At 47.6% G+C, this 21,858-nt stretch overlaps 11 protein-coding genes across 11 annotated transcripts; 6 read left to right on the top strand and 5 right to left on the bottom strand.

Annotated features, from left to right (window-relative positions):
- Window positions 1-120: 120 nt before the first annotated feature.
- On the top strand, window positions 121-1,743 carry N7469_001156 (uncharacterized protein; the record flags this gene model as incomplete). The annotated part of the gene is made up of 1 exon (XM_056640076.1): window positions 121-1,743. One exon carries the CDS (start codon window positions 121-123, stop codon window positions 1,741-1,743), a length of 1,623 nt encoding a protein of 540 aa, XP_056505833.1.
- A 477-nt stretch (window positions 1,744-2,220) lies between these two features.
- On the bottom strand, window positions 2,221-4,447 carry N7469_001155 (VPS9 domain-containing protein; the record flags this gene model as incomplete). The annotated part of the gene is made up of 2 exons (XM_056640075.1): window positions 2,221-4,072; window positions 4,134-4,447. The coding sequence occupies 2 exons, from the start codon at window positions 4,445-4,447 to the stop codon at window positions 2,221-2,223; spliced, it is 2,166 nt and encodes a 721-aa protein (XP_056505832.1).
- A 795-nt stretch (window positions 4,448-5,242) lies between these two features.
- N7469_001154 (uncharacterized protein) lies at window positions 5,243-5,656 on the bottom strand (the record flags this gene model as incomplete). Its single annotated transcript, XM_056640074.1, has 2 exons — window positions 5,243-5,478; window positions 5,629-5,656. 2 exons carry the CDS (start codon window positions 5,654-5,656, stop codon window positions 5,243-5,245), a joined length of 264 nt encoding a protein of 87 aa, XP_056505831.1.
- A 1,071-nt stretch (window positions 5,657-6,727) lies between these two features.
- N7469_001153 (transferase family protein) lies at window positions 6,728-7,888 on the top strand (the record flags this gene model as incomplete). The annotated part of the gene is made up of 1 exon (XM_056640073.1): window positions 6,728-7,888. One exon carries the CDS (start codon window positions 6,728-6,730, stop codon window positions 7,886-7,888), a length of 1,161 nt encoding a protein of 386 aa, XP_056505830.1.
- Window positions 7,889-8,669: 781 nt separating this feature from the next.
- Window positions 8,670-10,523, top strand: N7469_001152 (putative MFS alpha-glucoside transporter; the record flags this gene model as incomplete). The annotated part of the gene is made up of 2 exons (XM_056640072.1): window positions 8,670-8,996; window positions 9,135-10,523. 2 exons carry the CDS (start codon window positions 8,670-8,672, stop codon window positions 10,521-10,523), a joined length of 1,716 nt encoding a protein of 571 aa, XP_056505829.1.
- Window positions 10,524-10,994: 471 nt separating this feature from the next.
- N7469_001151 (PAS domain-containing protein) lies at window positions 10,995-12,531 on the top strand (the record flags this gene model as incomplete). Its single annotated transcript, XM_056640071.1, has 3 exons — window positions 10,995-11,022; window positions 11,108-11,404; window positions 11,522-12,531. 3 exons carry the CDS (start codon window positions 10,995-10,997, stop codon window positions 12,529-12,531), a joined length of 1,335 nt encoding a protein of 444 aa, XP_056505828.1.
- A 531-nt stretch (window positions 12,532-13,062) lies between these two features.
- N7469_001150 (uncharacterized protein) lies at window positions 13,063-14,241 on the bottom strand (the record flags this gene model as incomplete). The annotated part of the gene is made up of 1 exon (XM_056640070.1): window positions 13,063-14,241. The coding sequence occupies one exon, from the start codon at window positions 14,239-14,241 to the stop codon at window positions 13,063-13,065; it is 1,179 nt and encodes a 392-aa protein (XP_056505827.1).
- A 12-nt stretch (window positions 14,242-14,253) lies between these two features.
- Window positions 14,254-14,567, bottom strand: N7469_001149 (uncharacterized protein; the record flags this gene model as incomplete). The annotated part of the gene is made up of 2 exons (XM_056640069.1): window positions 14,254-14,431; window positions 14,521-14,567. 2 exons carry the CDS (start codon window positions 14,565-14,567, stop codon window positions 14,254-14,256), a joined length of 225 nt encoding a protein of 74 aa, XP_056505826.1.
- Window positions 14,568-15,112: 545 nt separating this feature from the next.
- On the bottom strand, window positions 15,113-17,484 carry N7469_001148 (putative chromatin remodeling complex subunit (Arp8); the record flags this gene model as incomplete). Its single annotated transcript, XM_056640068.1, is given in 5 exon segments — window positions 15,113-15,257; window positions 15,271-16,745; window positions 16,813-17,212; window positions 17,296-17,374; window positions 17,445-17,484. 5 exon segments carry the CDS (start codon window positions 17,482-17,484, stop codon window positions 15,113-15,115), a joined length of 2,139 nt encoding a protein of 712 aa, XP_056505825.1.
- A 558-nt stretch (window positions 17,485-18,042) lies between these two features.
- On the top strand, window positions 18,043-18,875 carry N7469_001147 (ADP-ribosylation factor family protein; the record flags this gene model as incomplete). The annotated part of the gene is made up of 5 exons (XM_056640067.1): window positions 18,043-18,117; window positions 18,200-18,238; window positions 18,315-18,398; window positions 18,463-18,786; window positions 18,849-18,875. The coding sequence occupies 5 exons, from the start codon at window positions 18,043-18,045 to the stop codon at window positions 18,873-18,875; spliced, it is 549 nt and encodes a 182-aa protein (XP_056505824.1).
- Window positions 18,876-19,638: 763 nt separating this feature from the next.
- Window positions 19,639-21,221, top strand: N7469_001146 (zinc-dependent alcohol dehydrogenase; the record flags this gene model as incomplete). Its single annotated transcript, XM_056640066.1, has 7 exons — window positions 19,639-19,997; window positions 20,074-20,143; window positions 20,304-20,382; window positions 20,431-20,524; window positions 20,587-20,637; window positions 20,703-20,980; window positions 21,040-21,221. The coding sequence occupies 7 exons, from the start codon at window positions 19,639-19,641 to the stop codon at window positions 21,219-21,221; spliced, it is 1,113 nt and encodes a 370-aa protein (XP_056505823.1).
- Window positions 21,222-21,858: the final 637 nt, after the last annotated feature.

Raw genomic sequence — 21,858 nt, 5'->3', positions numbered from 1 at the left:
CCCAACTCGAATTCCTCACCTGCTCAACGATAGATGTAATGGGATATCAGAGGCAAATTTGTCTTCCACCTTTCTAAAACTAGCATCCGGAAAGATCTCAGAATTGTCATTTAATTCATCATGGGAGTGGGCGATTATGTCCACTCCAGGGAAGCTGGGCAGCCTCGAGCCCCCGTCGACCTAGGTCCATTGCAGCGCAAGCTGCGAGGTGAACAGGCGAGAATTGGACTGCCCGCCCAATACAATGATGAACCAAATTTGAATGAGAGCACAATCCCACGGACAGTTCAGCAATCAAATCTGGCGCCTGAGTCGCCTCGCCCTGTTTTCGAAAATTCACCTCTCCAAAATGGAGTACAAAGAGACCCTTTCGACACTGATGTCGAGGGCGTGGATGATTCAACTATTGCTGGCACTAGTGTCTTTGGTCTTGATGATGACAAGTCACAACTCCCAAAGAATGGTAATGTTGCTGATACAACAACAACATCACCACGGCCGTCTTACCTGCCACGGCCAACTCGCGGCCACCGAAACTCCTGGTATGCAGGTGGCCTTGGTCTTGGCGACCAAGCCATGAAAAAAGCAGGATTCGATTCTGATGACCCTGGAGACACGACTAGCCAGGCAACCTCATCTACCGGGGCCGATGACGAGCAGAGCGAAGCGCCTAATGATAAGCCTTTGCCATGGCATCCGTCGCACAAGCACCGCTCAATAGAAGAACCTCTGAGCAAACGCCTCGAGAATTTTTGGTCTGCAAGTAGAAGAACATCGTCGAAGCCAATTGCTCCGGTGACAACAGAACCACAGCCGCAGCCACCTGTCCCAGTGCATATTACTTCTGATCCTCAACCACTCCCACGAAAATTGGGCCACATGCTTCCTCCCACCTCAGCTAGGAAGATTGTTTTGCCTCACAGCATGTCAGGAACACCAAGGACGCGTTTTAGCCCACCAAAGCCCTCACTTCTTGATCGTTTGGATATCTCACCAACTCGTCATGGCTCTGAACCACCTCCCCAAACAGGGCGGAACATCAGCATGACGACTTTCCAGGAGCCCGATCATAGTGAAGATGGGAGCCAAAACGACCTAGACGAGACTATTCGCATTGGAAGCAGTCGCGCGAGTGAGCACTCGGTCCATCCTTTCGACATCACCAACCTTAGCGACCTGGACCGCGATGAAGACCGCGATGAAGACCGCGATGATTTGATGCACGACCCATTCCTCACGCGTCCGGCCAAGCGCGAGCGACGTAACACAGTCATCCGTACAAATAAACGTCAACTTGAAGGAGACTACCCCCCGCAAGTGCTGTACCAGAAGACTTTCAATGAACTCCAGGCGGAGCCCTTCGACAAAGCCCCCACCCCAACGCCTCCCCCGGTGAAATCCCCGCCATTACCTCCAAACCCAGCTTTCCTTACGAACGCGCAATCCCCAAATGATGCTGTAACCCAGCTTCTAAGGCTCACGGAACAAGATCGTCAGATATATCTCTCTCGTATGTCCGTCGATGAATGGGAGGACTGTGGGGACCAACTGATTGACCGGTTCAGTCATCTTCTGACAGAGATGAAGCAATTACGTCGAGCTCGTCGCCGCACAGCCGCAGTGTTCGAGAATGAGGTCTTACGCCGCCATGAGCAGATTGAAAGCCAGAATTCGGAACTCTCGTTAAAGCTCAACGAAATGAGAACAGGTGGCGCTGAAGTCTTACGCGGACGAAGTTCATGAAGCGATCACCCTGCTCAACAATGATTTTGTTTCTCAATTTTCCCCTTTTCTATTACTCCATTTTTATGATTTGTTCCATTCTTGAAGATGCATAAACTATGATATCCTTGGAGTCCTTTTATCGATTTACGACATTACATGGGGTATTCGATCTACTTCCATGATACCCAATACCCAATACTTTATCCCCATTGATTCTAGAACTGTTATTTTACTATTGGTGTCTCATCTACGTGCACACATGTTTATGACGATGAAGTCATTCACTGATAACACATTGACCTAATGCAGAATGTATGATATGCACAATTGCACAACTTAATTCTCCCGAGCTATGCCATCTAAAATCTTCCACGTATATGTGAAAATGATATCAATAGGAGTATTCCAAAAGCAATAAAACGCCATGACGAGCCTGAAATGCAAGAGAATCGGCCCTAAAAATGTACAAAAGAGATAATCACATAGAGTGAAGCTTTATTGAGATGCCGCGCTGGCCTTGGAGATTACAGCAGCTAGTCGTTTGTAATCTTCCAATAAGAGGGTGACATCTCCAAGACGAAGATCGCTGGCATCTTGTGTTTCGAGAAACCGTTGAATTGGAGGGTCCATTTTTGAAGGCAGGGAGAGTGTGCTTGCGGCGCTGCTATTTGGCTCCGGTGAGGCAGGAGATATCTTGAGGCGGTCCAAAGCAGCAGGAGAGACTGAACGGCCTCCAGGTGTCTCAGGTGCAGCACGACCAAATCCCCTGATCATGCCAGGTATATGATTGAGTGGATTTAGAGTATTTCCAAAGTTCCTCATTGATTCCAATGGGTTTGGACTAGCTGCTGACGATGATGCCTGTATGCTTTCGTTATAGATGGATTTCTTGCTGCTCGCTTGCGTTCTTGTGCTATCTGCACTGCGGTCTCGGGAGGTCCGGCCACCACTAGTCAGTTCTGAAGTTCTAGTACCGCTGTGAGACTGAGCATTTTCTTCACTAGAAAGGGTATTGATAGTAGCCACTTCTTCGGGTGTAAGATTCTTGTTAGCTCCGGTTTCGGCAACAAATCGTCGAGCATCCGCCAGTGTCTTTGGTAAAACGGTTCCACTGCCTGATGAGTTGAATCCTTGGTTGGTTTGGAGCTCTTTCAGACGACCAAAGAGGAAGTTGAAACTGTTGTCTAGAGACGCGCCGATATTTTTGAGACTCTGATCTGCTGTGCTTCGAACAGCATCGTTTGCAGCTTCAAGGACCTTGGTAGGGGGTTGAAATAGATTACTCAGTCGACGCTGCTGTGCTGTTGTGGACGGGCGAGATCGAGGAAGAGTAGAGGCTGATTCTTTGGCTTCTGGCTTCGAAATTTCAGGTGATACAGAGACGGTGGTCACTGATGAAGTGGTCGTTTCTTTTGTAGGTTTAAATGGATCAACTCGCTCCGAGGAAGGAGTTGTGGAGGTGCTGGGTGTTTTGACTGGCCCTTCTTGTTGTTCATCAGCCCGTAGGCTGGACAGCTCAACATTTTCTAAAAAGCTGATCGCAGCTTCAAGATTAGTCAAGCAATAAGCAGTTTCGCCATCAATCTTAGTAGAAGATCTGAAACGCTGAATGAAGAGAAGATTACTGATGATGTTAATGCCTTCTGGCGGGCATGTAACAAGGGTATATATCAAAGTGGGTAGAATTTCGTCCGCGGACGAAGAAGATGGGAGCAATTTGGTCAAAGCATCGACAATAGCTTTATGGGCAGCTGCTAGTTGTTGCAACTTTCCAAGAGGATAGTGCTGATCATTCATCTTTGCAAGGCACTCTCGAGCCTGAGCGAGACAGTCATTTGCTTCTTGCTGCTTCTCTTCTGAGATTGTTGAAACATCAAGATCGATACCCAGGTCTTTCAGATCAATTCCCACCAAGAGTAAAGCCGCGGTCTTTGAACGTAGCTTTTCATCCCTGACATCATCCAACGTTGTTTTATGCCTCCAAATCTTATCATAGACAAGCTCACAGACTCTACGTTCAGCAGCTTCTTCCAATGCGGCTCGTTTCAATTCGAGGGCTTTGCGAGCTTTTCTCCTTTCCGCAACTTCTTCCGCTGTCAACATTTGTCGGCCAGATCCACCTCGAACATCATCTTGAGAGGTCTTATTTCCTAATTTGAACAGCGTGCCTCCCTGCGGCCTCGACTGTACTCGGGGTGTTGGATCACGGTTGATTCGAGATGCTAGTGCGGAGATATGGGTAGCGATATGAGACTCGGCACGGCTGTAGAAGACTTGGAATAATGAGGAAATTTTCTCGATAGTTGGGGGCGAGTTATGGACCTTGGCGCTCAAGGAGTTTATGAATCTGATCGGATTAGCATTAGCATTTCAGAGTTCGAGAAAGGTTGCTAAACCAGGGGACTCACCGATCGGTCAAACTAACCAGCTCGATGGGGAGCTCTTCAGAAGGGTCTTGCAAGCTCCGAGAAAGCACAAAGCCCTCGTCTCCTTGTCCATCTCCCTCACCACTGGACGCAGCTGAGCCTCTTCGTTCAAATACATCGGGGCTCTTTGCCTGCCTCTCGTTATCGATCGTAGACGACAAGGGTTGAGACTTAGTATCTGTTGAGTCGGACACTAATTCCGTTTCGGGAGGGTGTGTGTTCGTATTGTCCATTCTGGTGAAAGAGCGCGTTGAGGTCGAATATTGGCCGGGGCCATCGCTGGAGGGGCCAGACATGAGCAAGCTAGGCGTGCAATAAGGCACTAAGTTGAAGTTGTCTCCGCCAGGTCCAGCTGATAGGCTCACGCCGATCAACGTCCGAGCTCCACAGTGAGACCAGTTGGAAGTACTATGTGAGTGAGGAGATGGTCGGATAACACACGGCTAATCATGCAAATCATAGAAAGTTTGCAGGAATCAGCTGCCGACAAGAATTGGCCACGCGGCCAGACTGATGCACTGGAATCTTTGAGGGGGCCACGACGAGTCGCGAATAACTTTCCTAGTCACGGGAAGGGTTACATAACCCCCATAGGCTCTGCACTTACGAAGCATGATTATCCATATCTGTAATAATATACGATTATACACGAGCATTGTGAGCTGAAGACCAAAAACTTTGGCATATTGAAAAAGGCGAGGACTCTTCCAAGTTGTTCTTTAACAGAAGAGAGCTAAGGTACTACCTACTATAGGTGTAACTAGTTCAGCTTTGGTACGAACATGTAGTTATACAAATTTGGTACTGGACTGTCCAAGTTACAATTGTAAGAGCTTCCTTTCTGACAGCAGCTAATCACCGACCTTTGACCTTATATTTCGAGAGAATATATGATAATGATGTGCAAGGGGGGAAACTGAAATAGTCGATTGCAAGGAACTGTGAGAATTGGAAGATAAAAGGTATTCTCTTATACAACATTGCGCATGACGACCAGGCCAACCCCCAAATCTTCATTCAACCAAAATTATTCCCATGGCCTGAATCAACGAAGAAGAATTGAAATTACTCGTATCAATCGTCCAGACTCGTCACTGATTGGAGTTCTTTTTCTCTTCTTCCGAGCCACCTACAGCCTTGTTGACAGATGAACCCAGGCCTTTGGCTGCATTTCCTAGACCTTCACTGGCACCACCCACAGTCTGGCCGATACCCTGAGCAGCACCACCTGCAGCACCTCCTAGACCACTCAACGTGTTTCCCACAGTGTTAGTGGCACCGCTGGCTGTCTTTCCGACGGTCTCACTAAGACCTCCAAAGAAAGATGCTGTTTGAAAACGAATGTTAGTCTTTATCGAAAAGGGTGACAATTGAATGGCTAGTAAAACGTTGAAAAACAAATTGATGAATCATTCCATGAGAGAAGAATTGAGGTATAGGAGCGTACTTGTGATCGGAAGCACGAAATTCTACTTACGATTGTTCTGGCCCTGGTTGGAAGACATGATCAAAGATGAAAATGGAGTTGGAGTTGGAGTTGGAGTTGGATTTGGCGATAAATTTGGAAGATTTTTTTCGGCTGTAATAATAATTTATCTGATATATTGGGGGGGAAAAGGAGTTAAAATCGCCCCAAATACCCTTTTCTACTTGTATGTTGGCCGCTTTCGCTACTATGATATCATCTTGACTTCCTTGTTCTTAGATACGTATTGTACTGTAGTAGTAGTAGAGTCAACGCAGATCAGGGTCAAGGAACACCCAAGACTATTTAGGTAAATAATCAAAACATAGTTGGAAGACTGTGAATGATTCACTATGATTCATTAAGTACTCAGAATGCTAGCGTCGCCTATTGTGACTTCCAGGCCAATTTTTGCATTAACACTGCCCCGCGGGCTCTCGTTCAGGGCTAGCGGGTACGCCAACCATGCTGTCGCCAAGAGAATCGCTTTAGATTAGGACGGCTCGACAGCCTTGCAGAATTGATTCCAGAATTTTCATATTTAATAGACGATGATAGTTCCTCCTTTCTGCGAATTGAACAAGAGCGGACTTTTCATACCATCAGAGAAACATGGAGATCGAAACCACAATGGTCCAGTCCGAACGACTGTTCCCCAGCATAACTCCCATTGAAAGAGCAGTGCCTCTTTCACTTCTGGATGCTACGACCACTGACTTTGCTTCAACTATTGCTATTTGGCTGTTCGAACGTCCCGCAGACAGCATTGCGCATGATGAATTTGATTTGTTCGATCACTTTCGCCAGTCACTGAAGGTCTCGTTGAATGACTATCCCCAGTGGACCGGTCTCTTGAAAAGCATCACAACTCTTGATTCAACGAAACTAGAGAAGGAGGTACTTCAATTCCCCCCCACATGCGCGTCGATTTGGTCGAGTATATGCTCATTTTGGGTCATCGCAAGACCCTGGAGTTGAATTCATTACTGCGACTTCCACTGCAACAATTGAAGCCCTGTCTCCGGCATCAAGGGTAAAAGAGCGACCCCTTTACGACCGTCAGAAAGTACCACTAGAGAGTTTTCTCCCTTCTCGGCGTTTGGCCTCTGCAATGAAAGAGTTGAAGGTTGATGAAGGAACGGGTCTTCTGCCACCGTCTTGTGTCATTCAATTGACGAAGACAGCATGCGGTGGTTTTGTCTTAGGAGTCAAGCTTGCACACCCTTTAGCCGATGTCCACACTTTAGTACACTTCGTGAAAGACTGGGCAAGGATAAGCCGTTGGCTTTTGGGAGACTTAGAGCCAACACCCAAGTCCGTTATCAAACCAGTGTTCGAACCTGATCGACTCGACGCCATGGCCATGGGAGACATCAATGGAGAAGAAGTCGATCCCAAAGCACTGCAACAGATCAAAAATCTTCCTTTACATAGATACGACTGGTGGGCAGCTCCATCTCAGTGTCCCTGGCCTCAAGAAATCCCAGAGCCGTTCCAAAATCAGGATCTACCCATCGTGGGCAAGAAGATGCCATGGTCAGAATGGGACTTTAGTGCACCTGTCTCGCACTACACTGTCCATTTGACTCGTTGCCAAGTGGAGAAAATTTGGAACAGCATCGATAATAGGAATCTAGAAAGCAGAATATCCGAGCGAATTAGTCGACACGATGCTGTTTTGGCTCACATTTGGTCGTGCATCGCGCGAGCTCGAAACCAGCAAGAAGATCGTGAATTAGTCCACTGCAATCTGACATATGGTATACGCCCAATATTTAATCTTGGAGACAACTTTATCGGTTCACCCATCATGAATATCAAAGTCGAGATGATTGGGAAGGAATTAGCATCAACGGATATACCCGAGGACAAGCAAAATACGGCCGTCGCACAATGCATCCGCAAAACGATCAATCAAATAAACCGACCTGAAGCAATTGCTGCACATATTCATAGTGTCGCATTTGAAAAAGCGCCACAGCGTATCTGGCAGGCATTTTTGGGGTCTCGCCATCTTATTGTTACAAGTTGGGCACGGGTCGGCATTTACGAGGTAGATTTTGGGTTAAACGGTCCGATTCGGTATGCCGAGGGGGTAATTCCGGATTTAGATGGCGATGTCTTGATCAAAGATGCACCACCTTCAGATCAAGCAATGGATCGCTCAGAAAGAAGTCGCTCAAGTTGGACTGACAATGGAGTTGATGTTTCAATTCACATTCGTGCAGAAGATATGGAACGCTTGATCCGGGATCCGCGACTTCTTCCTTAAGGCGGTTTTGATCCAGTGTATACTTGAATGCAATATAGACACAATAGACAGACAGTATCTGTCTTGATTCTTTTCTTTTTCAAAGTCATTCTAATTACTCTCTGAGTTATTTTAATTTTTGTTTCCGAGTCAATTTGAAGCTGTCAAACGCGGGTGCAACCTCGTCTCTAACCCGATGCGGCGTTTGTCACATTCCGCATGCAAGGGTCGGAGAATAAGCAGCCACGATTGGCACACAAACTCTACTTGGCAAGATAAGGTTGTAACCCAGTGAGATCAGCCTCACTATATTTACTGTAGAGAGTGTAGATCTGGTTAAAATCTACTACATAGTATGTAAGAAGAATAGATTCAACTCCCAAACAAAGTGGCGACTCAAGCGCCAAGCTTCGATCCCGCGAAAATTTTGCTTCTGGACACTTTTTGAGCCCGCGTTCCCCGCAAAATCCAGTGGAATCTCTCTCCTCATTCTGTCTAGTCTATTCTCTTCGTCTGTTGCCGAAATTTTCAAGCGGAGAAGAAGAGGCGAACAGAAAAGAAAAAATCAGGGAAAAAAAAAGTTCAATTCAAAAAGATACTTTCTTCCCCCTGAATTGCTCGCGTGCGAATGTTTCCACGTCCCGGTGGGTACGCACCTTTTTTTTCTTGACCCGCCGACCTCCGAGGCTGGATCCGTCTGAACACTCTCTCGACTTGAATCACCCCTCCCCCTCGGTTCAATTCTACATTACACCCGTGTGCCTCGATTCCTGACTTGGCTCGCTTTTGTCGATCCTTCATCATGGCCGATACCAAGGCGCACGATGCCATTGCTCCCGCGGACGATACCCTGGGGCAATACCCCTCCAATGATGGGCCCGTTTCTGACAACAGTATGGAGAAGATCATTCAGAAGGCTAGAGCTGCAACGGAGAAGGAGCGGCAAATGGGCATGTGGAAGGGAATAAAAATCTATCCTAAGGCTGTTGCGTGGAGTATCTTGATCTCAACGTGTATTGCCATGGAGGGGTACGATATTAGTTTGGTGAACAACTTCTACGCCTTTCCTCAATTCAATCGCAAGTATGGCGAGCTTCAGAGTAATGGCTCTTACCAAGTACCGGCAAGGGTAAGTTATGAAATATATACCCATCAACTATGGTGTTCTTCCTGTCATTATGCTGCAAACACTACGTGGCGAGCCAGCTCCAATTTCCAGGGGAACAACGAAAACCGGAAATTGGTACTAATTCGTGATATTCTATAGTGGCAATCTGGTCTGAGCAACGGTGCTTATGTCGGTGAGATCATCGGTCTATTCATTAACGGTTTCGCCTCCGAACGCTTTGGATATCGGTATACCCTCATGGCCTGTTTGATCCTAGTGACCGCCTGGACAGCAATCTTCTTCACAGCCCAAAATATTCAGGCCCTACTCGCGGCGGAGATTCTGTGTGGTATCCCCTGGGGTGTGTTCCAGACATTGACCATTACTTATGCTTCAGAGGTCTGTCCTGTCTCTCTGCGAGGTTATTTGACCACCTACGTCAACTTTTGTTGGGGTCTGGGCCAGCTCATTGGAATTGGCGTGATCAAGGGAATGCTGAACCGCGATGATGAATGGGCATACCGAATTCCATATGGATTGCAGTGGATGTGGCCCTTGCCTCTCTTCATCGCAATTACGCTCGCACCCGAGTCACCCTGGTGGTTGGTTCGTCGGGGACGTACGGAGGATGCTAAGCGGTCCTTGGAACGATTGACAAACCGGGACCGACAAGAAGACTTTGACGCCGATGAAACAATTGCCATGATGGTACACACGACGGCTCTGGAAGCTAAAATCACCAGCGGAGCCAGCTACCTGGATTGCTTCAAAGGTACCGATCGACGCCGGACGGAGATCGTATGCATGGTCTGGGCAATTCAGAACCTCAGTGGCAATTCGTTCTCAAACTATTCGACGTACTTCCTTGAGCAAGCCGGACTTAGCTCCTCCAATTCCTACTCCTTTGCTATGGGACAGTACGGTATCAACATGCTCGGAGTATTTGGTGCTTGGTTCTTGATGACTCTTGGTATTGGCCGTCGAACCCTTTGTCTATATGGATTATGTGGACTTTGTGCCATGTTGTTGGTTATGGGCTTCCTTGGACTTGTACCTGATTCGCACCGGGACGCCGCATCGATGGCTACCGGTTCGTTGATGCTGATCTGGGCACTGTTCTATCAACTCACCGTTGGAACTGTTTGCTACTCGATTGTGGCCGAGTTATCCACCCGTCGGCTCCAGATCAAGACTGTTGTCCTCGGTCGTTGCCTGTACAACATTGTTGCCATTGTCTGTGGTGTCTTGACACCATACATGCTTAACCCAGGTGCTTGGGACTGGGGCAACTATGCCGGTTTCTTCTGGGGTGGCATCTGCTTCTTGTGCATTATCTACACATACTTCCGTGTTCCTGAACCCATGGGTCGTTCGTTTGCCGAATTGGACATGCTCTTTGAGCAAAAGACGAGCGCTCGCAAGTTTGCCGATACTCATGTCGATGTCTTCCAAGAGAATGTCGAGTCTGAAGTCGTTGACAATTACCGTGAACAAAAGAATGCACCTAGAACCGAGCCTGGCGATGCTGAGAAGACTGGCACTGCTTAATATACGATGCTCCTTGATGAGTCCCATGTTTACGACCAACACCGCGCATCCCTGATTTTGAAATACATATTCAGCTATTTCACCAGCGTCATACCTACTTAATATACTACACACACACACATTTATATATATCATATTTAATATAAACCTCTTGCATATACAATCCCATTGTTTTATATCATTAAATTTGTTCCTGACTCTTTTTATTCCACACTATTCCATGGTTGACAGCCGTTGCGGACCACCAAGTGCCCGCCAGCCGAGCCGCTGTCAGTGCGAACCTTGACCCATTGAACTTCTTCCACTCCGAACAGATTCTTTCTCGGCCCTTTACTGGTTTGGGGGTAACCCACATTCAGGAGTATCGGGATTCTCTTTCCCTAGTCTTCTGCTGACTCGCTTTTCCCTTACTATTTTCTCCCATCCTGCGAGGAGGCGGGGTAGCGCGGGTTCCACTCTTCTGCAGCCGCGATGGACACGACTTTCATCACAATTCACGGTAGGTCTCTCCTCTTAGGATTGTTGTAGATGCCGCTTGGCTTAATGATGTGACAAATGAATTTTGTGTCTGACATGCTTGACAGATCTCTCGCGTGACGCGTCTATTCTGTATGCATCGGACAGCATCCAGGTAGTGCTGGGCTATCAGCCACATGAGGTGGTGAATCGCTCTTGTTGGGAATACTTCCATCCTAAGGAACTAGCTTTGGCTCGAAGTGTCCATGGTCGTGGTGTACGACTGGATAAAGCGGCTGTGTTGAATTATTGTTCTATTCGGCATAAAGATGGATCCTGGATTGGCTGCGAGTGTGTCTTTACTGTTGTGTACGATGTGTTGATCGCGAGTACTACAATTTATGGGAGGGGAAAGGGGACTCAGAGTAAGTTGTACCACGCAAGATATACCCATATCATTCCCTGATGTAAATTTGATTCTCTTGTCTTGCTCATGATCTAGTCCTTTGGTTATGGTTGTTCTCTGCTGATACAATTTCAAGAACGTGCCGTCGATGCTCCTATTGTGCGCCAATTGTTCGACTCTTCACCTAACGATCCTCGATACCATATGCTCACGTTTATATCCCATAAATTCTCACGGGGGCTCATCGAACCACTTCATGAACCCCGGGCTGCTTTATTTGTCAACCGTTTTACTCGCACCGCTACCATTATGTATGCTACCAGCGGCGTTGAGGAAATCCTAGGATTAAGCCCACGCCAACTGGTCTCTAAAAGCTTTTTCTACTGCATTCAAGAGAATTGCTTAAGAGATGCTGTCCGTTGTCTTGAGGGTGCCAAGGCAAATGATTCTATTGCATACTTGCGCTTTTGGTTCCGCAACCCTTTGCAAGACGACAATGAAGATATGCCCGGAGATGACGGTCATTCATATACTGGTTTAGCTACAGGCTCATCCGGTTACGCTCACGACGTCCCTCCTGTTGAACTGGAAGCTGTCGTTTCTTGTACTTCGGATGGTTTAGTCGTCATTCTTCGTCGAGCTAGGGCTCCAATTCCAGCTGGGCCTTTGCCACCACAGCCAGTCCCAGCTTATACTGGTGGGCTCTTCGCAGCTCCATGGGCATTGGAGCCTGTCATTTCCTACGGGCCAATGCCGCAGCCTCAACCTGTACCCTCACATGGCATGATTCACCCAGAAGACAAGAAAACACTCTGTGGGGATGACTCTATGTCTACTATGGCATCTAGATCTGGATCTGGCTCGGCTTCGGGTTCAGGCGTAGACTCAGGCTCAGGTTCCGGGGCCGGATCTGGATATCGATCTGCCGGGGCCTTCAGTTTTGCTCAGCCTCCTTTCCAGGCAGATACACGGGAAGATGACGGTGCTACAGCAGGGCCACATGCTAATCAGCTCATGGACACAATTCGTGATGTGGCGGTCTTTGCTTGGGGTATCGTGGGTATCAATCGATCTTTGGAACGATATAAATATGGAACACCGTCGGGTTATGCACTGCCTGAAGATGAAGTTATGAATGACGTTTGAGAGTGATTGCAATGATGTTTTGAGCCAGTTGTTTCTAGATCCTTTATGATTAATTGATATATGATATCTACGTACCGATCTTCTAGCGCTGGAACACATAGCTTTGCCCGTACTTGAATATTTGAAGGAGTGGCCCCGAGTTCAGCTCTGGAGTTAGATCCTTATTCGTAGTCGTATGCTTCGATTATTCCAATTCAGCTTTGGTTGGAGCCCTGCCCAAGCGGAGTATGGTTTATACCTTGCAGTAGGTACTGCAAAATCCCTCCAATTTACGTCCAATTTACGGGTTCGACTTGAGATCTTCAACTCGGCGTTTTTGCGAGCCTTCAGGCTTGAAACTGTTGAATTACGAGAACAGGTACCAGTATAGCTCCGTTGAGTAGATACCATTCAGAGAGACTTTATAGTAAATCTAGAATACAAACGCCTTTTTGTCTCGCTACCTAGACGCCAGGCCCGACATACTCCAAAATTGCAATGTGCAAGAAAGAAAAAGCCCATCCAAAGCATAAGCCTCATCACTCACGCCCATTATTCATCGCTCATCCGAGTATCCTCGTCAGCCGCATCTTCTTCTGCAGGCTGTTCTACCTCTGCGGGTGCGTCTTCTTCAACGGGGGATTCAGGTGGAGGAGGAAGAGTTTGTCCAAATTTTGGATCAATGTTGGCGCGGTGCAGAGCACGCTTGTATACCTCGGATTCATCAGGGTCGCGGACAGTAACCTGCATCTGGTCGATTTGCTCTTCTTGTTGTACCTGAGAGGCACCAGGAGCCAGACCAGCCTGGGCAATTGTGCGAGCACGCTCAGGCTTGAGACGTGTCTTAGCCACAATAGGATAATAATACGCGGCCCGCTGCCTTTCATCACCTGAGTTCATGGAGATAGCAACATCACTCAGCTTGTCTTCGTTAATGACCTGGCCGCTTGTTGCGAAGGTACGGACACGATCGTAACGGTGATATTTGCTTCCGTCCGAACCTTCGTTGGTGTAAAGGTCTTCACTATCGCGATTGGGGTGATTCAAGTCCATGCTAATGCGAATGTCCTTGGTGGATTCGCGCTTCTCGGGCAGAAGTAGATCGTAATCCCACGGCACGGCACCGGGATCAGGATACAGTTGAGGGTTGGCCTTGTGAAGTGCCACCTTCGACGCATGCTCTTGGCAAATGCGCTCCTCGGGTGCATGCGGCCGGAGAATAGCCACATCAAGACGCTTGTCACGCTTACCACCTGCAGTTGGAATTGGTGCCTTATCGAACTTGAATTGGAGGAAACCGCCTGGGTCGGTGAACCCATGGAGATCGGGAAGCACTGGGAAAAAGCCAACAGGTTTGAGCTTCGGGTTGTCCGGGTGCACAGGTTTCGCCCAAGCATCGCTTTCTGACTTAGTGGCAGGTAGACCACGGATCTGACTCTCGGTATCTTCGCCGGTATGCTTGCTTTCCGGGTAAGCAATATCGAAACCCTTTTGTATGTATTTCTTTACATGTTTGGGATCATCCACCGACGTCTTTCCCTTCTTTCCAGCCCGCGCTTGTGGCCTGGCTGGCGCAGTCGTGGCCGCGGCGGCGCGGTCCACTGAAATATGTTGAGTGCGACGAAGGAAACTGACATTCGTATTCTTGGGGGCAGGATTTCGTAGTTGGTCAAGTGTCATCAAGAGGGGCAGATCGGCTGTATCAATTGTCTGCGGGTTTTCAGGGGCCATGATTGCTATCATCTATTTAGCGATCTTGTACAAGTCTCGCGCAGGACCGAAAAACATACCGCTCTCATCGCCCAAGTGCAAGCCAGGAATACCAACAAGGTCAATGGGCATACCACCCTCCGCATCAACATCAATGTTAGGCTCTTCACGACGTGCCAAATTTGAGGCAAAGCCCGGGGTCACGAAACGACTAAGGCCTTCATGCGGGATGTCGAGCAGTTTGGGGGGGCATATCCGGAGGGGGGGAGATCATTGCGATAGCGAAGTGAGGCAATATACTCCTGATGAAAGCTCCCAGATGATTGGGAATCCTTGGACTTTGACATTGTGAATCTCTGCTGTGTACTCTGACCGTGACTAAAGGAAGGAGGATCTAGTCATGCCAATGCGCAATCAGCATTCAGAACGCGCGCAAAGATCGAATCGAGGAATTACCTTGTGGTGCGGTAGATATGTGAAGGCGATGAAGCAAAGTAAACAAATTATCTGCGTTGAGAAGCTCGGAGCACTAATTAAGTCACGAAGCCCCAAAAATTCGCTGGAAAAGTGCTGTTCTCATAGCTGGAAATCGGCTGGTGAAGCACTGCGAGTCTCAACTCGTCAAACTGTTTTGCCTGCATTGACCGCCTCCACTCTCGGACATTCCGGAAGAAATGAAAGTCCGGTATTTAATATCACGTGCCATCCATTAACTATGAATTTCGACGCGTATAAATCAAGAAGATTAGATGTTTTAAAATAGAAGCATATTTTCATTATGCACTAATGTCTTTTGATAGAATCGCAAAATATTACCTGTACCCTCAACACCCACCATATAGACCCAAAGAAGGGAAAAAAATTAAGAACAAACGCATGTTTAAGTATCATTTTAGTATGCCCACATACATTTGTAGGCCATCAACCGATGCCCTAATCGGTCGTATTCCAGCTGACCAATCCAGCTATCATTGGTACCACTCAACTTTCCAAAGATACTTGCACCCTTCCAAACAACAACCTGTGGATCTAAATCTCTAGGTGGCACACCGATCATGATTTCTTTCGCGAACCCGGGACGGAGGAAGTTGTAACCTCTCTTCCAGAAAGAGGTTGAGACCACTAGTCAAACTACCACCGCCAACAATCATAATTCCGCCAATGAAATCGCGCATCTTCTTCTCGTCAGAGCGAGCGGCATGAGCAATCGACGTCAGGATTGCATTGTCCAGTGCGAAGACTGGAAGAATGTCATCTCGGTATTCCACAGCCGGGCGAGCAGGCGGCGCGGCTGGGGTAGGAGCAGCAGCGGGTGTACTATTCCCACCTGCTTGTGGAGTTGCCGCAACCTCTGGTGCCGGGGAACCGGCAACTGAAGAGTGAGGCGTAGCGTCCTGCTCCTGAACGCGGTCCAGTGGGTTAGAAGGCTGGGGACGAGCTGGCGTTGCCTGTGGCTCAACTGGCGCCGCCTGTGCTTCGCCGTTGGCTGTTCCATTGGTTGGAAGTGCAGGTGCGAGCGCGGTCATGATCTCTGACTGGGCACCAGAGATAGGGTCATTGGGCTGGCCATCATATATATCAACAGATCGCTCAATCAGCCTTCGTCGGCCGTTGAGTTTATCATCGTTGTCGAAGATGGTGGGCTCAAATAATCCCATAGGGGCCAGATGGACCTCATCAAATGCCCTAAAAGTGTGTTTTTGGGTGTCCTCGCCAGACACACGAAGGTGGAAATCGAACACCTGAGGGGAAACATTGGCCTCGGTCATAGTGCAAAGATTCTTCTTTAATTCTTCAGCAAGCAAGAAGTCGTAACGCCTCCAGAGATTGATGTCAGAATAAGGGAAGTGGTCGTGCAGCATCATCTTGACAAACGTCTGAGTCACATCTTGCCCACCCATTTTTAGATTAATTCTTGAATTTTCCACACACATTCCCTCTTCCACACAGCAGATGGATGTTTTCTGCGCTCCAATATCAACCACACAGGCAGAGGTAAAACCAGCACCAAAGGTAGCTGCCAGACTCTCCTGGATGAAACACACCCGGGCAAATGCAAATTCGCGCATCAACATTTCCAATATCTGGGTGATATATGACTTGTCATATAGATCGGGAATGACGAACACGCACGAATACTGAGGCCAGTCCTTTTTGCTAGTTAGTCCCAGTTGGGTTTTAATTGCATCCTCAAGAATAAGAGAGATGTCCAAGAAGAGCATTCGCTTGCTCTTGTAGTCTGATTCGTTGCACCATCCATTTTGAATAGGCCAATACAATTTGTATCGAGGATTTGAATTATCCGGGATCCTAAGTGCGTCTTGTCCGATAATGTATTCAGGTGGTGGGCTGGACAATTCAGTCCATTCCACGCGTGATGGATCATTGTGCTCGGAGATTATTTCTGGGGTCTGGCGTCGGTTATAGTTGACGACCATATCCTTAGAATTAGGCAGCATGCGTCGCTTGTTCTGTCGCATGCGCACTTTAAGTTCTGAAGACATTCTGTTGAATTCAGCAGACCACTGCAGTCCTTGGTTAGAACATGTCCCAGGATTCCGGCCAGAAGTGGCATGGATGTATAAAGCTTACCTCAGGGCCAAATTTGTTCTCGGGCTCCTCCTCTGTACCATCTTCCCGTTTCATCCGCTTCGGATTAGGCTCAGGCCGGTCTTCGCTTTCGTTCGTGGTTGACTTGCGGGCAATGACCATTGGTAAGGTTTTCGGGAGAGCATCGCTTGAGAGACCAATACGCAAGTTCTGACTCCCAACGTGAATGACAATGACTTTTGAGCCTGCAGCCTCCACTGGTGTCTCATCCGCATCTTCCATGGCTGCATCGCCGTCAGCATCCCCCTCTACCTCTGTTGTTTCGGCCTTAGCCATGGCAAGAGCGCGATCTTTATCCTTGGCAGATTTGGCCATCTTAGTTCGTGCTTCCTCGTTCTGGAGTCTGAACGCCAGGTACTGGTCATCCCTCTTGAGATAATCACTATAGTGGACGAATGCGCAATTAGCATTAGTCTTCCTGAGTCTGTCTGGTCTGGTCCCAGAAAGTCCACCTCAAAGACTTACGTATAGTAATTTTTCTGATTGATAGCCGGGACCTGCGGCCAGCTAGACAGGTCCATATTGTTGTCTGTTCTCTCTAGGCCTGGTGATTCGGTATCAGATACTCATTCGCAATGAACTGTGCTAGTCCTTGGACCGATATAGAGGCCTACCTTCGTCCCGAAGGGCTTTTCCTGATTTCTTGCCCACCATTATGAGCGATCTGTATTCGTAACCACTGGGTTCGTCGATCAATTGAGAGCCGGTGCTTAAGTGCGGGATGGATCTAGGGAGCGCGCAAGATGTTTGGGAGGGTTGACAATGGAATCAACCGGAAGGTCGATATCTCCTTGTCGTGAACTATGTCGAAACAGAAGGCGGCGATTTGAAGAGGGGGTAATTGAGGAAGAGACCGACAGATGAAGACGATTCGAGCTCGCGCAGGCCGTGAAGAAGCGGCGCGCCATTCACATCGCCGATTGACCGCCCACCGCACAGGCCGATCGCCCTCCAATGCGGTTGCCACCAAACGAGTCGTCCCTCCTTTCATTCACTCTCACCTTCTGCCAATCTACGGTCTCCCTTTATTGTTTCATAGTCATTTGGTGCTTCCAAGGGTTGTCTGAACACCCTTCTACCTCCCAACACTATCCGCGACTCAACCCTGTATCCACCCACTTATCCCCCGACTCTCCATACTTGCTGCTGAGAAATATCCCAGCGGTCCGACTCTCAAAGCTATCGCCCCAAGCAACGCATTCACATACAGCCATGGGAGCTTCATTATCGCGTCTGTGGTCTTTGATCTGGACTAAGAAAGAGATCCGTATCCTTATTTTGGGTCTTGTAGGTGGAATGGCTCTTCCAAGAACACGCTTGAGGGTAATTTGTCACGGGAGTTGATAACTGATTGTCTCTCTTTCTTTAGGACAATGCTGGAAAGACAACTCTACTCTACAGGCTTAAAGTATGTCGTCTCTACCTGTTCAATCCGGCGCATCTGCGCGTTCACAGCGTTGAGTACTAATATCTGGTGTTTCCAGATCGGCGAGGTGGTCACGACAATTCCCACTATTGGATTTAACGTCGAGTCAGTCACATATCGAAATCTAAATTTGAACGTCTGGGTAGGTGGTTTCTTTTTTCGAGGTTATTCCAGAGTCGAACCCCTACTGACGGCGGTGGTTATAGGATCTCGGAGGTCAAACATCCATTCGTCCTTACTGGCGGTGCTACTACGCAAACACCGCTGCCGTTGTTTTCGTCATCGATTCCACAGATATTGAGCGGTTGGGAACTGCCGCAGATGAGCTGGCAGCCATGCTGAATGAGGAGGAGCTCCGCGAGGCGGCCTTACTAGTGTTTGCCAACAAGCAAGACCAGCCCGGCGCCAAGGGTGCGGGAGAGATCTCGGAGGCTTTGAAGTTGGGAGAACTGCGCGACCGCAACTGGAGCATTGTCGCTTGCTCTGCTATCGATGGAAAGGGCATTAATGAAGGCATGGATTGGCTGGTGGTTTGTCTTCCCTTCCCTCCTCGAATACATTGGGTATTGCGCGCTAATTGACATTCGTATAGCAAACCATCCAAGCAGAAAACGCATGAAATGAAACTTTGTTGTCGGGCTATAGATTTTGATCTTTAATATACCTTGATCCTCAAGTTTCTTACGCGACTTGAGGCCGTTTACCTGCATTCGGGGAGAGTGCTGAGTTGTTTCTTCCTTTCGTCTCTGTTTAGACCGACAGAGTCCTTGTCTTATATTGCTACATTATTTGAGGTGTAAGTGCCTTGCGGCTTCTAAAGATAATACTTTAATTCAAATGCCGTTGAGGCTGGAAGATATGAGACTTGCCTAGCTACAGCACAACTTTTCAACGCGATTTTCCGCGCATGGTACTGAATATCGACGAAGACGACCATTGGCCTAGGTGTGTCAACTTGAAGTTCCATTCGTAGTATGCGGTGGAGGCTGCCCGGATGCCTATTGATCTGATTATTAGTATAGCACTAAAGCATCAGTGTGGTAGTATCTGTGACAGGACTGAACAATGGCATGCGCAACCTTGGAAATAACAACTTGACTAACCTCGATATACTATTCCTACACAACTGATCTATCCATTCATTTTTTATGTATCCAGCGTCTATGCCATCTTGCTCGTAAACGTGGACTTACAATAACCCGAAAGATAAGGAAATGCAACAATCCCCGCATCTGAGGCATGGCCTAAACAAGCGCATCCTATCAAAGCTGTGAGGGGTTTGATCAATCCACCTCCGTCAAATCCTTCTTCTTACTTTAACTCTGGAACTATTTGGACAACCTAGTCCTGGCCTATACTAGAAAACTCATAATCCACCCAAAATGACTATACCTTCTTCCCAGATCGCAGCCGTCATTCCGTCATCCGGGGCATCTGCAACGTCCGGAGTGGAAATTATTCATGCCCATCCGGTTCCCGTTCCAGGTGACGGGGACCTACTCGTGAAACTCGAATATTCCGGCGTGTGCCATACAGACATACACAGTATCCGAGGTGATACGCCAATGTTAACTGATGTGGCGGGCCACGAGGGCGTGGGAACAGTAATTGCAGGTGAGATATATCTATATCTACCGTTATTTAGTCAAAGCCAAAGCCATGCTAATATGGCGTTGTGTCATGTAATAGTCGGACCACAAGTGAATGAAACCCAGTGGATTGGTCAGAGAGTCGGCATCAGGTTGGTGTTTAATTCAGATAGCGAATACATCTTTGGATTACTGGTGGACTAATTGAACTACCAGATGGCTTTATAGCTCTTGTCTTGCTTGTGAGATATGCGCTATCAATCATACCGCGTGTCCAAGCCAGAAGAATGCTGGTGCTGTAAGTCTAATCAATGACCCAATGTGTACTAGTGCGTCAAAATAGTATACACCTTAGAATATTAATGGCTGTCATTGAAGAATGTCCCGGGGACATTTCAACGTGGGGACTCCAACCCCTGACATGATTCTGATCTAATAGCTAATCGAATTTTGCAGAGTACATTGTTAGCCCAGCACTCCATGTCACTAAGATACCTTCGACACTTTCTCCTGAACTAGCAGCACCACTTCTATGCGGTATGCTTAAGTATTACTTTGGGCTATTTCACCGCTAATTCTGAATAGCTGGCATTGCGATGTATTCGTCAATCATGAAGACAAAGCCTCGACCCGGCGATTGGCTTGCTATTCTTGGCGCTGGAGGCGGCCTTGGACATATGTGTGTTGACCCAAGAACGACTACGAGCCCTTTAGTGCTAGGATACTGACATGATATTGGAGGGGCGTGCAGATCGCCGCGAAAAAGGGGTTGAATGTGCTCGCCATTGATAAGTAGGTTCTACTAATTTCTACCCTTGTCGTGTCTTGGATCAACTACTTTTGCTGAGTCTGTACAGAGGACCGAAGAAGAAGGAACTGTGTCTCTCACTCGGGGCCAAGCACTTCCTTGATTTTAGCGAAGTCGATATCATTGATGGCGCTAAGACATTAACCTCCGGACTAGGTGTTCACGGTGTAATTTGTACAGCTAATAGTGCAAAGGCATATGAGCAGAGCCTACAAATGCTGCGACCACTTGGAACTCTAGTCTGTGTTGGAATTCCTAGTGTCCCATTCAACTTGCCAGCTACCCCTTTGGACATGATTATTAAAGGTGAAGACTCTGCTCTTTTCCGTTTGAATTGCCTGTTTTGATTCGATTCATACAAAGGTGTATGCTAATTGTCTTGCTAGGGCTCACTATTGTGGGTAATTCCGCCGGTACTGCCCTAGAGATGGATGAGCTCTTGTCGATGGCCGTGGCGAAAGACGTGGAAGCACATATTAAAGTATTCGAGCTGCATGAGATCAACAATGTCTTAGAGCGTCTTGAGAAATCCGAGGTTGAGGGCCGAGTGGTTCTGAAGATTCCTTGAGTGAAATAGATCTGGTTAGTCTGAGGATTTGTAGGACATTGCCTCAATCCCCTAATGAAAATTAAAGAGGGATATTCGGGCTTAACACCTTGATCTGAACAAATGCTTCCCCCGAAGATACCTATTTGGATACCTATAGGTATAGGTATTTACTTCCTGTGCAATATATTTAGCAGTAAGCCGTAGGATTTGCATTGATTTCTCGGTGTATTTATTGCATTTGATACCGCATCCATGGATTTCATTCAATACAATTGATCCTATTCAAGTTCTGAGTACTACATAATATCTTCCATTTTGCTTCTTCATAGCAATTGATCGGATGATTTTGTCTTTACAGTCCGTACTCCACGAGGCAAGGTTCCTTCCCGCTTGGAAGATCTCCGAGTGACCACCTTCTCCGAACTCTAGCTTGTGGACGACCAAGATCAATTATCCGGCAATTTATCAATATTCAGTACTCATCACTGAGTACAGATCAAGGCCAATTGATTGGAAGAAACCTCCCACTCTGGGACCCTCAAAGATCTTCAGTCTGAGACAGAATCATGAGTACTGTTGTATTAGTACCCTAGTATGCCCATCATTAAATATCATTATACTACTAGCACTGCAGTAAGATCTGTACTAGAGTAGC

The sequence above is a fragment of the Penicillium citrinum genome, assembly GCF_028827155.1.
Source record: "Penicillium citrinum strain IBT 23319 chromosome Unknown utg000001l:1.0-4955037.0:1.0-4956770.0, whole genome shotgun sequence".
Taxonomy (NCBI): Eukaryota; Fungi; Ascomycota; class Eurotiomycetes; order Eurotiales; family Aspergillaceae; genus Penicillium; species Penicillium citrinum.
Note: the sequence above shows the minus strand (reverse complement) of the source record. Positions and strands in the feature narration are given on the sequence as shown.